At 30.7% G+C, this 17,811-nt stretch overlaps 1 protein-coding gene across 1 annotated transcript; it reads right to left on the minus strand.

The window, feature by feature from the left end:
* Positions 1-7,828: 7,828 nt before the first annotated feature.
* Positions 7,829-10,271, minus strand: LOC103485381 (lysine histidine transporter-like 5). The gene is made up of 6 exons (XM_008442937.3): positions 9,855-10,271; positions 8,782-9,574; positions 8,573-8,678; positions 8,373-8,464; positions 8,209-8,277; positions 7,829-8,095 (listed from the first exon to the last, which is right to left on the minus strand). The coding sequence occupies exons 1-6, from the start codon at positions 10,127-10,129 to the stop codon at positions 7,997-7,999; spliced, it is 1,434 nt and encodes a 477-aa protein (XP_008441159.1). The 5' UTR covers positions 10,130-10,271; the 3' UTR covers positions 7,829-7,996.
* Between the last annotated feature and the right edge of the window lie 7,540 nt (positions 10,272-17,811).

Below are 17,811 nucleotides of genomic sequence, written 5' to 3' on the forward strand. Positions count from 1 at the left end.
GGTGTTTGTCATAAGGGCCCTAACCCATTGATTAATCAATAGGTATTAGAAGGAGCCTCCAAATTCCAAAATAATCAATGTGGGAATGCTTTGGAGAATAAAATGATATATTTTTTCTTTTTACAAATTTTTCATCCAATAATCCCCCACTTGAAAATTTTTTACTATCAGTCCCCCACTTGAAAATTTTTAAAAACATTTTCATCGAGTAGTGTCTGTCTCTCATAGTGTTGTGCTTAAGTAAAGGTGTCTGATGGCTTGAACTTTTATGTAGTGACAATAGTTTAGAGTATTGCAAAGTAACTCGTAGTTTTGAACTTTACTTCTAACACTATGTAACTCCCCAAAATTTAGAATTTAATTTTATTATCTTAAGTGCAGATATTGGAACTTTGGACGTATTTGAGGAACCTTGATTAATGAAATTTTGGTGGTGAAATTAATTGAGTTTAAGGATAAAATAATTTCTCTAATTGGATAATTAAATTTGGTAAGATTGTTTGTTGAAGATAAGATAATTGAGTTGAGGGGAGAGAAAAATTGATTTATTTTGGTTTAAGATAATGTGATAATTTATTTGGAAAAAAAATACATATATTTATTAAAGGGAGTGTTGTGATTGGTTGCTTTTGAAATTTAAGGAGATTGGGAGTTTTAATTGAAGAGAGAGAAGATTTGATTGTTTTGATTTAAGTTAAGGAAAAGAAAAAGGGAAACTAATATTGGGTTATATTTTTGTATAAATGAGCCTTGGAACCCGTGCACCAAAATCACCACCTTCTTCTTTAAAAAAAAAAGAGAGAAAACCCTAATTGGAAACCCGTCGCCGCCGCCGGACCCGTCGCCGCCACCACTATCGTCGCCGTGACCAATGATAAACACCTACAATGCATAAGATCCAAAGCTAGGGCTTTTATTAATATGATTTAGATCATAACAACAGTCTTATGATCTTTAGTACATAGATTACACAGTCGTTTTAATACTCTATACTGTAAGTGATGCTATTAACAAAGTAACCTAGATCACTTAGAACAAATCAAATAACATATGCTCTTCCTTTTTCAAGTACTTCTTTTAGCTTAATAATACAGAGAGTATTTGAAAATTCTCCCCCTCAATTAAACGTCTCTAAAGGATTCACGGGCACAGTGCGAGCTTCGCACACTTCTATTTCGTCGGTCAAGACCCACAAAACAATTAAATTATTTTCTAAGCAAACTTACACAATTCTTCACTTTACTCAGAGGTTTGCCGTAAACTATTAATCTTGAGATTCTTTAGTGTTGTGTTGCCTTGCTTCAAACTGGAAGTATATATAGGAGTTTACACTGCACACTATTCGGATGAACAAAATCTTCTTCAAATAAAATCTTTCCTTAACAAGATTATTTTTACCAAATAAAATAATCTTTTTGTATGAGAATCTTCGTAAGGAAAACTTTCTTAATTTGACAAAATATTTTATGAACAAATAAACATCTTTTATGAAGAAGTTCCCACCAAATAACCAACAAACTCCCCCTTGGGACCTGCTTCCATTATTTGTTCAGTCATGCACAAAAAGATAGTAGATGGTCTAAACATCATAATCATTAATAGATAATAGTGTTGTAAACAAAAGATAATTTAAACAACCAACTGAATAACTGCTGCTACATAAACATATAATATGCAGCTCAAAATAGTTTCACAAAAAATTGTTGTAGAACTTCCTCCCCCTTGCGTGCAAACAAATAATTAGGAAGCTAGAGAAGACCGAGAAGACTTTGAAGATTCAAGCAGTGTCTGAACAACATGAATAACAGTATCAATAGCCACACGTCGGCTAGTAAGACCAGCAATCATTTCATTTAAATCAAGAATCGCCACATTGAGAGACCGTGATTCATCAGTCAGAAGTTGCAATAAACGAGAGGCTAACTCAGAGGGTAGAAGGAGACCCGATGATGGAATATTCAAATGTGTAGTAGTAGTCTAAGAACCAACACTTGGAGGACGGAAAATGGATGGGAGATCAGGCACATGCGATCCCTGAAACAGCTTGTAACTGAAAGAAATAGTGCGAGGCGCAAGTTCTTATATGTCATCATCGGTGAGTACCTTTGGATGTTGAGACAGTAAAAATGCACAGGGTAATCAAGGAAAACAAATAGGGATATTTACCCCAAAAGTATCAACATGGCGTAACACATGCTAAAAATTGAAATCTCTAACATCAATTTTAGATCTAGTGCCAATTAAAAATAGAAGATTAGCCAAAGTAGTGGAAATTGTAGAGAGATGAGTAGTAGGATGCTAGTTTGTAATGCCTATCTTGTGCAGAATAGCATACTTGATACTCAGTTTAATTACAGGAATCTGTCCATCAGACGACCATTGACGAATTGAACCACCAGAGAGTTCCAATGCAAGTTGCTCAGGAAGTGGTAGACATACAGAATAATCAGCAGGTAAGGAATGCTTCAAGAACTAATTGAGAAGAGCATGAGAAATTTCAAAGCACTTACCCCGAACATGTACCTTTTGGTATTTAGGATAGAGCCATGATCATTGAGGTCAGCAGGTAGGTTAACTATAAACTCACGAATAAACTTTAGATAAAAAGGGTCGACATTGGTGATTGTGGGCAAGAGACTAGCAGCAGTAATAAGATCAAAGATGGCCTTACAGGAGCGGTGTTGATCAAAGATGACAACTTCATCCGCAATGCGCTGCTTTACAACAATTTTTCACTTGTGCACACAATCTTCCGGATGAAACGAAATCCCATCAATAGGAACGGTAGGAACATTTAGAGGCACCTTGCCAAATCTGTGAAGAAACAACAGCATTAAGGACAATTGTCGAAGTTGGTAAGATATCAATCAAATTTTAGCAAATATAAACCATTACAGCATTTAATCTTGCCAATCATTCTTAAACTTGTATTGTCATGTATATTATAATCAGTTTTAGAAAACTGAATGGAATAGGAACCTTCACGCAACAAGCAACAGGCTAAGATGAGATTATATTGGAATTGGGGAATGAATACGATATCTTAAAGTATCAAGCAATCTGAAATCTATACATCTCCAGCAAAATAATTACACAAAAACAACTATTATTAGGGAGTACAACACCAATAGTAAATATAAAACGCCAATTATTCATCAAAGCTTGAGAAAAGCACATATTTCTTGTAGCACAGAGTCCAATATCCAAATATATTTTAAGTCAAAGAAGAAGAGGGAAGGTAAGGAACAAATACTTGTACCACGTCGTCATGAGTCTAGTTGAACTGGTATCTGTTTGTTTTCAAAGATAAAAGGTCTCGAGTTCAAATCTTCTCACCCTATGTTGTACTTGGAAAGATGTTTTCAAAGAAAAACAACTGATACCATGAGTAGTGGCAGATCCATAAATTTTATATAGGGAGCACCGGACACTATATAATAAACACACTAAAAAATGTTAAAAAAAACATCTCGACGTTTCACTAATGCTTCAATAATATTCACTACATTTGTAGCAATAAAGAAAGACCGGCAATTTCCACATAATTTTTTTGTAATGTAAATATGTGAATTTAAAAATTACATCAAAAAAAGAAAAGAAAAGAAGAAAGAAAAAGAATAATACCTTTTTCATGAAATATCGTTGAGAGAATAGTAGGAAATAAGTTAAGACTTTACCTTAGTTAGGTTTTTTTTCTCTTTTTGAAAAATTATCTTCATTTTAGAAAATCATTGAAATTTCGATTTTATCTTTGTTAGGTTTTGTTTTTTCTTTTTGAAAAGTTATATTTCTTTTTAGGAAATCATTGAAATTTCAAAAAATTATTAATTTTTTTTGAATAAAATCTATTTTGTAACAATTTAAGAAAATTTGATATTTGGGATAATTTAGGAAGAAATTTGATATTTGAGAAAAGAAAATTATTGACATTGGAATAAAAACTATTTTGCGAAAATAATTGCAAAAGGTAAGGCTTGGACTCTCAACCACAAGGATAAAATATGAAAACATAAAAGTATTAAAGAAATTCGTAGCATTAACATTGTTTTCAGAAGATGAAAAACGTGAACCAGTAATTTCAGTATTTATTGAAGAGCTTGAGGACTGAGTTCTATATCTATACCCAGGTGGCAATTTATGTAACTTGTAGCATTTGTCTACAATACGCTCTTTTTTTTCCTAATGCGAGCATATGTAGGACGATCTTTCTTGCACCTTTCCTACTTATTAAATAATTTTATTATATATCTAAAGCAGATTTTAACATGTTACATTCTAATAATTTATTTAAAAAAGAATTGGTTTGGTTTTTTGAACCACAATTAAAAACTATATAGCAAAAGAAGAAAGTTAGAGATAGAAATATTATCTATAAATTTAATTTAAAGAAACAAAATGATTACTAAGCCATGTGTTTGTTTGTATTGCTCTGCAATTTCGAATATAGTTAATTTTGTCATCTGAAGCATATTTTGGATTGTATCTTGGTTAATTAGTTATGATTTAATTTGATTTAAATCCATTAATTGGTGTTGAAATCTAATGGGATAAATTTAAGAAAAATGATCAAAAATAGAAAGAAATAAAACTATTTTGCACTTAAAAAGTAAGAGGGTTTTTTACCCGGTATAGGATATTTAAAAAAAAAAAAAAAGCTCATAAACCCACAATATGAAATAACAAAAATACTCCTTCAATTAATCAATCACGCACGCGTGAAAAATGATTTTGTACCCAATTTAAATGATCTCTTACCCAATCTAAACAATCTCTTAATAAGTCTAAACAATTTCGTAACAAAGTCTAAACAATCTTGTACCCTTGTACCAAGTCTAAACGATCTTGTACCATTATACCTAGTCTAAACGATCTCGTAGCAAGTCTAAAAGATTTTATACCCTTGTACCTAGTCTAAACGATCTTGTATCAAATCTAAACTATCTTGTACCCAATCTAAATGACTTTGTACCAAATTTAAACGATCTATTAGTGATAATGGTCTATCTCTTATCTATCTAAGATAGACAACTGATCATTTAGATACTTGTACACAATTGTTTAGATCCTATACTAATATCATTTAAATCTTGTACCAAAAAAGAAAAATGAAAAAGAAGATGGGAAATGAAGAAGAAGAAGAAATTCTAGAAGAGATCAAAGTGTAGAAATCAATAAATATTTATGTAAATAATGATAATATTGTATGCTGAGGAAGAAGTAATAATATGAAAATATTAATAATATGAAGAGAAGATGAATAAATCACAAATAAGAAAAAAAAGTAAAAAATTGTCCGCATTATTCAAAGACAAACTTGGAATTTATGAAAATATCATTGATTTGATTTGTTACATGAGTCGTAAATATTTTGGTGTTTTGTTATATTTATGAAAATTAACTTCAAAATAAAGTATGTAAGAAATTTTGGAGGAAAATATTTACAAAATATAGTAAAATTTCAGATTCTATTAATGATAGATATTGATATGCTTCTATCAGTCATATTGATAGACAATAATAAAAGTCTATCAGTGTCTATCATTGATAGAATCCAAAATTTTGTTATATGTTGTAAGTATTTTAGTTTATATTACTAAATTTAAAAATGTCCCAAAGAAATTATTTCCATAGAAAAAAATAAATTTTCATAAATATAACAAGAAAGATTTAGAGAAAAGACTTATTTTGACTAAAATATTTCACAAATATCCTAAAATATTTTTTTTTCTTGATTAGGATTTCCTATATTTTAGGACAATTATAACCTTATCATTAACCATTACAAGAAGCGGGAAGACTCCCGACGTACAAAAACGTCGACGGAAGTGGTAAACACGTCGAGAAAGGAATTTTCGACGCAAAAAGTGACGTCGGAAAGGTCGTCGGAAGAACGATTCCCAACGCATCACCAACAAGGCATCGGGAATAACCTTTTCCCAACGTTATCTTTATCGATGCCTTCTATGCGTTGGCAATATGTAATTTTCGACGTCCTCAGCTCCGACGTTAACATTAATTATATAGTTATTTCGAAATTAAATAGTATACATTTCCTAATTTATATTATATTGACCATTATTATCTAATTTATAACTTCCTTAACTATTATATTAATTAATGTAAAATGTTAATTATTAAGGAAAAAACATTACCTTATATAATTTATTTTCATTAATCATCAAATAATATATCTTTTAATATGGAAATAATTTTCAAAATAGATTTTAAATTAATTTCAATACTAAATATTTCATCTAAATTGTTCATCTGCCGCCGACAACTTCTTCAATTTGCTCACATGTAATTTCTGCAGTCATCTAATTTCGTTCTTCACCAATTTCGGTACATCCAGTTTCGATCTTTACCAATTTCTATTTCGTTCATCATCGATTCTGATTTCATTCTTCATTGATTCTCAATTTATTTTGTCCTTTTGTTCTCCTCATACTTCTAGGTAGTTGTCTTTCTCAATTCCTCGTATTTTTTGGTACTCTATTACATCGTAAAAACCTAATGTAACAACATAAGTTGATGAATACATAGTTATATAAATACAATATATATAAACAAAGGGGAAATTAAACATACTTTTTTTCATTAAAAATAAATTAAAGAAAGAAAGAAAATAAAGAAAAGAGAGGAATAAAGAATGAAATAACGTAAATAAAATAAAAAATGATGGATAAAGAAGTCTCTTCAATCCAAAATATAATGCTAAGAAACAACCAAAATTTAAATTAATCGAATATAGATACATAGATGAAATAATGTTGTAATGCATGGTAACTATTGTGAGAATATTACTTATTCCACATATAGTTGATAGTGTCACCAAAAACCTCCTTGCATCTCTATACATGAGTGGGAAAACAAAAAAGTACATCTTGCTTTACACCAAATTCTCCTATATATGGATTTATTTTATTGCTCACAATACTGAGAGAGATAATGATTGGGAGTGTAAGCATGAGTCACAAGGAAGATGAGGGAGAATGTGTGAGTGATAGAAGGGAAGAAGAGAAATTTATATAGCTTTAAAATCGAGCTAATGAAAGGTCACACGTTTTTTCTTAATTTAATTTTGTGTGACGAGAGTTTTAAGGCATTAAAAAAATTAATTAATTAAATTAATTGATAGATAGTGAGGGATGTAACCGTTAATTGAGAAATGATAGAGTTATTCGTTGAAAGCCCATAATAATTAGAAAAATCAAATTACAATAAAATCAACACAGTAAATAAAAAAACAAACTATGAAAAGGGAAAAATGAAAAGGAGATGTTTCTCCCTGTTGTCACTTTTATATATACTATAAATAGTAAAATAAACTAAAATATTTACCACATATAACAAAATTTTAGATTCTATCAAAGATATATATTGATAGACTTCTATTACCGTCTGTTAATGTATATTATTGATAAAATCTGAAATTTCACTATATTTTGTTAAATTTGTCATGTTTTACGATTTTTTTTCTATTTTGAAAAAAATTCTAAATTAAATTTAAAATGTATTATTGAAGTAAGATATTTAGTTTTCAAATTTTGTGCATTAGAAATTTTAAATTAAGTCACAAATTCATAATTTAGGAAATTTATTATATTATTTGGATTCATTGAGATGAGTTTGAAGAACTCCAATATTTTCTAGATTGAATTAGGTATTGTCAGTGCGATGAGTTGCTTTCGCTAACTTGCGTATGTTGTAAAAATTTATAATGGTATGTTTTCACATTTTTTCTTGTTATAATACCCGGTTACACGGTCAGAGCAATTGAAATGGAGGAGAAGGAGATAAAAGAGAGAGTAGAAATATATGAGAAAGAAAATTCTAAATTGAATCGTAATTTGAAAAAGGGGAAAAAAAAATCAAAGTCAAGGAATGAAAAAGTCAACTCAAGGAAAAGAGTTAAGCTAAGCAATTTCCCTCCCAAACCAAAAACCATTGGAAAGAAACTAGAATATATACAAACAAAATCCGAAAAGCAAAAGGTCTAAGAAAAAATCTTGTAGGTCTTGAATGAGAGAATAATCTGTCTAAGTCCACCAATCGGCGTTAGCACTGCTATCAATATTCCAATGACAGTTGCCACCTGCAAATTAATTATAAAATAAATGAATGTTTCAAATTATGTGAAAATGAATTTACCAAGCAAAATATCACCAATGCAATCCAATTCCCATCCAACCACACTAACTAACTTACCCAAGATGCAATCCAATGGAAGCTCCATGGTTTGGGGCGCTTAACCAACAACCAGATGATGCAAGGTACCTTTATTCAAATCAATTATTAGTTAATTTTCAAACTTTTTTTTTTTTTAAATTTCCTTAAGAAATGGTTTAAAAACATACATATAAAAAACTTACGAAATATGAGGTGGCAGAAAACACTAATCCGCCGAAGAATCCAAGTAATCCTCCAAAGAATGGAATGCACATCCCCACAAGTCCAACTAATGCTGTGTGCAATGCCAATATTTCAATCAACTTCTTATTTATACGTGTGCGTACATATATTAGTTTGTTTTAATAAAAAATAATTAACTATTACAATTATTATCACTTACCAACAAAACTGCTTCGAGCAATTAGTCGCAGTGTTCGGCTTGGCTTGAATTCATACCTTTGTACTAGAGCTGATTCTACGGTATCGAACACCGGCATTGCAAATACCTAACGTAATACAATAGGGCATAAAATATGTTGAGAAGTGTGAATAAAATATAGTTACGGCCAAATTAAAGACAAGCACCCAATTTTATATATTTTTTTTTACCTGATAGCTTCCAATGACGTGGAGAAAAACCATGAAGTTGGCAACAGCAATGAGCCAATTAGGCTTCTCGAGGGAAATAAGAACGTCATCCTCAACAGCGATCCCAAATGCCCAATATCCCGAAACAGAAACGGAGATATAGCAGATGGCAACAATGATGTAAGCCACAAAAACTCCTCGCCACATTGGGATCTTGGACGGCTTCTCTTCGGTGGAGGGAATAGTGGCTTGTATTTCCAGAACCACGCTGTGTCCGGCGAAGGCAAATGCAATCGTGCCAATTCCGTTCAATGCGTCGAAGGTCCTGTCTACGGTCGTCTGGGACCTAACCCCGTAGGTGACATGGTGGATGTGGTGGTCTGCTGTTCCTTTGATGAAGGATGTAACGCAAGCCACCATGGAGTAGGAGAAGGACATGATTGCAGCAAGAAGAGAAACACCTTTTAGCGAATTGAAATTAGGGCTTTGGGACATTACTAGTTGAAACACCGTGAAGAAGAGGATGAAGTAAGTCTCCCGGACTCCGCCGAACACTTCTGGAAACATAAGGTCGAATGACTTCTTCAATGACTTGCCACCGGTCACTGTGTACACGATCGTGGAAGCCACTTGAACTGTGAGTTGAAGGGGCATTATGGTCCAGTAACCCAACTTTGGCCCGAACGCGTACATCCCTAGCTCATGGTATCGGTCGAACCGCCGCCCCGGAGCCGCCTCATGCAACTCCACCAGTTGCCACAGCGAGTAGAACGTGAGTATCCACGAGAGCACAATGGCAGTCACTCCAGGGGCCCTATGTATTTGTACTTGTAGTTACACATGTGCGTACGCCAAATTAAACAACATTTTAAGCTTTAATTAACTTAATTAATATTTCCTCCTCTTGAGTATCTTTCATTTAAAGAAAACATTTCAAAATTATTTTTGAAGTACAAAATGTCTTCAAAATTTTAAACAAAAAATAAGACTTGAAGTATTTAAAAAGATTCAAAAGTAATATTATAATTTTGTAAAGATGGACTAATTTAAAACAAATGAACAAATCGACAAAGTTGAGAGTACTATAAACAAACCATCCAAGCTGCGAGAGGGCAAAGGGCAGGCCGAGAACACCAGCGCCGACCATGGCAGTGACATTGTGAAAAGCGGAGTACCACCATTTGGCTTTCCTGGAGGCAGTGATGGGTAGCCAGTTGCTGATCTGGTCTTGGGGCTTGTCTTCTCCAGGGGACGTAGGCGTAGGCGTAGTCGTTATTGTGGTTGTAGTTGTGGCTGTAGTCGTAGTCATTGTCGAGCCAGTGGGCTCAACATTTTCAACACGGACAATGTTGTTATTCTCTTGTTCCATTTTGAAACTGATCAGGTGAGGTTATGTTAATTAAGGATGGTGTGTCCGGTTGGTTGAATTGTTATGGAAGAGTGAGGTATGGGGTGTATTTATATATATGATGATCAGTAGTTACGTTAATTAGTGTGTAGTGGGCGAGACAGAAGGAGTGAAAGTGGATAAAGCATTGATTTGGAGATCCTAGAATCAAGTAATTGAGTTTTTGAACCATTCCTCATTTTTCACAACTTTAATTAATTATCACATGTTTGAGATCCTAACACGAAGCCTTTGGGAACTCAGATAAGGATAATTCTCTCTTTCCTTATGTTAGTCCTTCAAAGTTTTATTCACGCCTTGTATTTCTTTTCCTCATCTCTCTCACGTTTTTCTTTTCTTTTCTTTTCTTTTCTTTTTTTTTTTTTCCGTTAGTTAATGATTTAATTACTTCTTTTTCATCACCATCTCTTTCCTAGCTGTCAAAAAACAATCATTTGTTCTCCTAATGTTTCTATTTTTTTTTTCCAACCATAATTTGTATGTATTATTACATCAATGATATAAGATGTGTCGTGCATAAATGAGGACCAACCCAAGGCAAGCCAAATTTGATATTTTGGTTTGCTATTAAAACAAAATTTTACTTCTGCATATGGTATTCTCCCATTATTGTTTCTACAGATATATATTATTTATTTTGAGTTCTAACTTTGGCAGTTGATTGCATTTCTATGATCGAATGGTTAGGCCTAAGACAATAATCGGAAATTTAGGTAGAAAATGAATTCTTCTAATTTTGTACTGAAGACCAAAAAATTAATAACCTCCTCATTTTCCTCACGGTGCTTTAATTTGAGTCGCCATTTAGTCATTTAATTTCTTTAATTTTATCTTACCAAACTATTTGTTAACTAACTAACTAAAAATAATTGTTTGTTAATTTAGGTTGTGAAATGTCGTTTTATAATATTTGGCATGTTGCAAAGTGTGTGTTAAGTTTGGTTGTTTTCCTATGATCTTATGTTTTTCACAATTTATGTTACCCTATATATATGTTTATTTGGTGAAAGCATGTGTTTAGGTTAAACAATGGACCATTTCTTGAGCTTTTTTTTTGGAGAATCCGTTTCTTCTTTGTCATACTTACTTTAATACTACAATCATGTTAGTAGTCTCATGTCTCATTAGACTTGAGCAAAAACATGCTATGTCATCAAGAATACTCAAATTAAGTCTTACTAATTGGGGGAGGGAAGAATTAAAGAATTATTTTAGAGCGATTTTGTTGATCATATTGTAGATATTGTTATCTCAAGGTTAAACACGTCACTCTGGACTTACAACACCCTCTCCGTAATAGAATTGGGGGTGATTGAGGAAAAGAATTAGATTTACATATCTCCTTTTTCTTACTACCTCTTTACTTAGTAGTACTAGTCCTTCACACGTGTCATATACGTGAAATTTGTGTTTTGTTTTCATTTTATTAGTTAGATTATTTTTTATGATAATAACCTTTTCTTTATTGAGTATCTTCATTTTCAAGTGATTAATTTTCCTTCTAATTGATGTTTAAAATTAAATCAATAAATAGTTCTTAAAAAATGAATGCTACATAATTGTTTGACAATTCTACTTTGCCACCATTAGAAAAATGAATTAATTATATGACATTAGTTTTCTATGCTAAATTCTATAAACTTTTAGAAAAAAGAGTTGATGATGGAATAAAAATACAAATCAAGAGACGTGGTAAACACAAAGTTTTTCTCTTATATATGTAACATATAGGTATTCTTAAATGCATGCATGACAATTGATGGAATTTCATAAATCACTACCAAATAGTTATCAATTAAGGATGTATTGTCATTTTCTATTGTTGTTTGTATGGACCCTCCGAATGTGCTTTCACTTTTACCGATACTTATGGATTTACATATTAGACCAAATCGAGAAACCTCTCGATCTAATTAGCTTAGTCTTGGGTGGATAGATTGATTAGACCAAATCCAGAAACCTCTCGATCTAATTAGCTTAGTCTTGGGTGGATAGATTGATTAGACACTCGACAAATAATGAAGACGTTCTAAAGTGCAATTTTTATATATCAATATCAACTTGAAATGTTGATAAGATGTAAAAGATTTTCTAGAGATATAATTTTAAAATGAACACATCTAAAAAAAGCTTAAAATAAATATATAAATAAAATAAAAGGAGAGAGAAAAGAAAAGGCTTACCTTGAAACTCTAGTATTAGTTGAATGTTATCCAAATTATTTACACACTTGGAATATAAAAAAAGGGATTCTTATAGTCATCCAAACCTCGACTAATTGATGTCATTTAAGAATTTCTAAAGTTTTATTAATTAAACTAGTTAACCAATTTAGTTATTAATTCTTTGCATTTAATAGTTAGGATAAACTTTTTGGTTTTCTTATGCTAAAAAACTGTTAGGATAAACTTTTCTGTTTCCTTATGCTAAAAACCTATTCATTAGTTACAAATTTGTAAGAGGAAAATAAATTATTGATTATTTTCATTTTAGAAGTTGGATGGTCTTTGAGTTTTCTTGAACTATAAGTTATTCAGGAGTTACAATTAATCTAATAAATACGTAAGGTATTTTTAAAATCCTCTCATTTATTCTTCAATTATCATAAAAATAGAAAATTGAAAAAACAAAATTGTTACCAATGCAATAATAGAAAATGATATAGGGGAAGGGTAAAAATGTCATAAAAAATTTCTCCTCATTCAAATTTTTATATATAGGGAAGTATAGAAAGGCAAAGTTCCACACAAGCTAAATTACTAGCTAAAGTAGCCGGGGCAGGGGTTTAGTGTGTTTTGAGAAAGTAAAATGTTGAAAAATAAAATGAGAAAAAGTATTGAAAATCAAAGGTGCAGAAAACAAACGGCTAGAAAAAAAAAGGTGGGTTAATCTATGAATTAGGATATAAACTCAATTGTTCGACCAGTCGGAAATTATAGAGCTAATCTATTATTCCATACATGTGCTTACCCTATCTACTTACCGCAAACAATGTCACATGCTCGCTTGAACATACATTAGTTAAGAACTTAATTAAATTAGATGCTCGATCGATTGAGTTCAGTAACATTTATAAAAAATCTAACACCCCTAAGCTAAACCTTAATTAAGGATTTCGCTAAGCTAAGTAGAACACTCAGTTTAAATAACTAACCTATTTGTTTTTGGATTAAACAAATCATAGAATTTTTATTAATTGTGAACTATTCTTTACCACCTATGAATCATGCTTTGATTGGTGATACTCTTGCTGATTAGCAAATACAATTATATGTCGTATATACGCCAAAACTCTAGCCCTAGCAAAAGAAAAATGGTGGTTGATCAATTCAAGCATAAAAGTTTAAATAATTTAAAGAACCACAAACATTCAATATAAGTGATCTGGTAATTAAACTAAATCAACACAATCGTTTTTCCAATACCTAAGCTAGAAGACTAACCTTAGCAAACTCATCGGGGCAGTATCATCAAAACCTGACACTATTTGACCAAAATGAATACCCAAAGAAAACTAAAAACTAATAATATGATAGATGGATAGAGAACAACAAGTGAAGAAAACAAAAGGTCGTTTGCCTAAAATAGCTTACTCGATTAAACAATTATGACCTACTTATACCAAAGTAGATATAGAATTTATAGTGGCGCAATAACACTACGACACTAGGGCAATTTCTCCTACGCCTTAGTGTTGTGGGGTTTCTGAATAAAAGTATCTCAACATTGTGACACTTGCACAACTTCTAAACTCCTCCCGGTGTAGCATCGATTTTAACTCTTAGAATTTCTAAGGATAACAATCAAAGTTTCTTTTTATTGTGTGGGGGCAACTGTTTAATAACCCAAGTTCATCTCGAGCATTAAACATAATTGTACCAAATTTCAGTAGGACAATTCATCTACAAAAGTTCAAATTTTCAACGAATATGTTTCATGATACAATTAAAAATACCTTCACCTATAAGTTTAAATTTTTTTTCTTATCAATCATGGTTTAAGATGAAATTAAAGTAAGTTGATTTAGGTCATGTGTTTTTCCTCTCCAATTAATATCAATTTCTACTTGTTTAGTCTTTCATATCCTAAATGCCCACAAGTGAGAAAGAATATAAGATGATATAACTAAATTTATAAACATGGAATGACAAATGTGTGAACTAGTTGAACTATTGTTGCACTTCGATCTTCAACTCACAGCTCGGTCAGTTCGGCAAACTGTTACTTAGGAATTAGAACATCAAAGTAGGTCAGTATTATAACAGAAGCTGCAAAACATAAACGATGTTAATAGACGACTGAGTCGCGGAACACACTGTCTTTAAGACCTTTCGCTGTTTTGCTCTCAATTGTACAAATAGATAATAGCCTTGTCATCCCCAGGATAAACAGCCTCTCGTTTTCAATTAATTTTGCACGAAAATCAACTGGTAATAAAAAAAGCACTCAAACGACTGACACATTATTGCTCGGGAACTTTTGTTTATATCATAGAAGAGAGGAACAATTTTTTGTGTATTCTGGAAAAAAGAAAACTAAGATATATATAGTGACAGATGAGAGGTGGCCACGTGTTAGATTTATTCTTAAATATAATATTATTATTAATGTGGCCTAATTACCTTATATGTTATTTATTTCTCTTGGGCTTGTTATTTTATCAGGTCCATTAGGTTAAAAGATAAATACTCTAATTAAACACCATGATGGGTGCGGTCTATAAATAGAACCTTAAGGATTAATTCGCCTCATTAAGTAGTTTATTCTTTCCATTAAGAAACCTAAATTAAGTTCTAAAGGAATACAGGTAAGAGAAACACAAGAAGATTATCATAGATCAAGGTATGTTGTTCTTTAACTAAATTTAATTTATAAAATTATCTAGTTCAAAGATCTTGTCACTTATCGTTATATATAATGTTAGGGTTTTATTGTATAATCATGAAACTAAAGTTTACATGTGGTATCAGAGTCTTGATTGAAAATTTGTAATTTTACATGATTAATAATATGTTTTTATCTTTCCGCTGCATGTTTTCTTAAATTTAAATCAAGATTCTTTAATTATCAATTATTATTTGAATTAAAGATTTTAATTATCGATTATGAATTTGAATTTTATCGAAAGTCGGAAGGGATAAAAGAAATTTAAATATGGCTACAGTATTTCGATTAGTAATCAATTCTCACCACTGGCCACATATTTTGATTCTTTATGGCCACATTATGTTGTTTCATATCACCGCTGGCCACCCTTCCTTTTCTTGAATGTTAATTGAGTCAGCGACGTACAGTTTTGTTTTCTTGAATGTTATTAATAATTAAAGTTTCTCATTTAATAAAGAATTAATAATTGAAAGAATTAAGAATGAAGAATTAATAATCGAAAGAATTAAGATTGAGGAATTAATAATTGAAAGAATTAAGATATTGAATTTTAATATAAATTTCAATTATCTCTCTGGAAGACTATAGGTGAATTAAATCAATATTCTAATTCATAATTAAAAGAATTAAAATATAATGAAGATTAGGATACTATTGAAAATCTGATTCATCCTAAATCTAATTAAATTTTAGATTTTGATGATTTTCAAAAATTGATATATTTAGTATGCATATATTTAGTCTATGTTAATTATATTTTATGTATTATGTATATGTTGTGTTTAAAGTACCCACTTATATTTAAAATTTAAATTATACAATTAAATTTTGGAAGATAATGTATGAATGTTTGAACTTTTGATGAAATTATTGTATCTAACTGCAAATTGTGAGGTAAATCACTTGGGAATGATGTTATTCGATATCCATAATATGTTAGGAATAATTTGTTAGCCACCAAAGTGACCAAATTAGTAAGTCTTATAGATATTTCATTGATTGTGTTTTGCAAATTAAGGAAATAATTATTTGTAATTATTTTAATATGATATCTACATTATGAACAATTTGTTAGTCACCAAAGTGGTCAAATTAGTAAGTTCCATAGATATCAAATTAAGGTTAAACTTAATTACTCATATTTATGTGATGATGATGAATCTTATTATATTATGAAACATAAAGATATTATTGTGAGTATATTGATTTTCATTATTATAAAACATTTAAATTGTCCAAAGGTAATTAGTAGTTATAAAATTTGGAATCTTTTTTGGTTAATTGGAATTATTTTATCATTATGCCTATGTTATGAATAGTTTGCTACTTACCAAAGTGACCAAATTAGTAAATCTTTAGACATCAAATTAAAGTTGATTCAATTACTCATGTTCATTTGATGCTAATGAATGAGATAATATTATGAAATATTAATAATTTGTCATGAGTATATTGATTTTCATTATTATAGAACATTTAATTTGCCTAAAGGTAATTAGCAGTTTTATAATTTTGAATCTTATTGTGGTTAATTGAGATGTTTGGTTAGATATTATTAGTATATCAAAAAATAACTAATGTATCTAATTTGAGCATTTAAATTACCAATTATATGAAACTAAATCTAGCATCAGTTAAGTGTAAATGTTGTACATTGTTGTGTCTTCCAAAGAAGAACTTCAATGTATAAATTTATGATTATTTAATATTATCTGAATATATGTATCTTTAAGTTTATTTCTCAAAGCAATAATGTATAAGCATATTTATTTGTAATTGTAGCATCTACTTCTGTTTCTCTTTATTTGCATGCTACATCTATAATAAAGTTTAATTGACTCAATTTCTCTGATTGGTGTGAACAAGCTCAATTCCATCTTGGAGTTTTGGATCTTGATTTAGCACTTTTAAGTGAGAAACTTGCTGCAATTATTTCTGTCAGCAGTGATGAAGATAAATCTTTCTAAAAAACTTAAGAAAGATCAAATAAATTGAGCTTAATGTTTATGTGAATGACTGTAGCAAATAATATTAAGTCCACAATTAAGAAAACTGAAGATGCTAAGGAACTTATGAAATCTGTGGAAAAATGTTCTCAGTTAGAGTCAACTGATAAGCCACTTGTTGGAATACTTATGAGTATTTTGACCAACATCAAATTTGATGGTTCTCGTACTATACATGAGCATATCCTTGAAATGACGAACTTGGTAGTAGAATTAAAGACCATGGGAATGAAAGTTAATGAGAATTTTTTGGTAACGTTTATCCTTAATTTCGTACCTTTAGAGTATGGTCCATTTCACATGAACTATAATACTCTGAAAGATAAATGGAATGTGCATGAATTATAAAATATGCTCGTTCAAGAGGAAACGAGGCTTAAGAAACCAATAATTCACTTTACCAATCTCATTGGTCGCAAAGGAACGGGAAAAAAACCTAGAAAAAAGAATGAAAAGGGCAATCACGGACAATTAAAGGTAAAACAGTCATCTGTCCCAATTCAAAAAAAGAGACAAATTAAGAATAAGTGTTGTTTTTGCAACAAATCTGGTCACTATCAGAAAAATCGTCTAAAACGTAATGCATGGTTCGAGAATAAAGGTAAGCATAATGCTTTAGTATGTTTCGAATCAAACTTAACTGAAGTTCCTTATAATACATGGTGGATTGATTCTGGTTGTACCATTCATGTTTCCAATACGATGCAGGGATTTCTTACGACCCAAACCACAAACCCAAATGAAAGATTC

This window comes from Cucumis melo, chromosome 3, assembly GCF_025177605.1.
Source record: "Cucumis melo cultivar AY chromosome 3, USDA_Cmelo_AY_1.0, whole genome shotgun sequence".
Classification (NCBI taxonomy): domain Eukaryota; kingdom Viridiplantae; phylum Streptophyta; class Magnoliopsida; order Cucurbitales; family Cucurbitaceae; genus Cucumis; species Cucumis melo.

Coding starts and splice junctions, on each gene's coding strand:
- LOC103485381 (XM_008442937.3), bottom strand. CDS start 10,129: ATGGAACAAGAGAATAACAACATTGTCCGTGTTGAAAATGTTGAGCCC. Junction 8,679..8,781: donor ACGTCATTGGAAGCTATCAG/GTAAAAAAAAAT, acceptor GTATTACGTTAG/GTATTTGCAATGCCGGTGTT. Junction 8,096..8,208: donor TCCATTGGATTGCATCTTGG/GTAAGTTAGTTA, acceptor ATTAATTTGCAG/GTGGCAACTGTCATTGGAAT.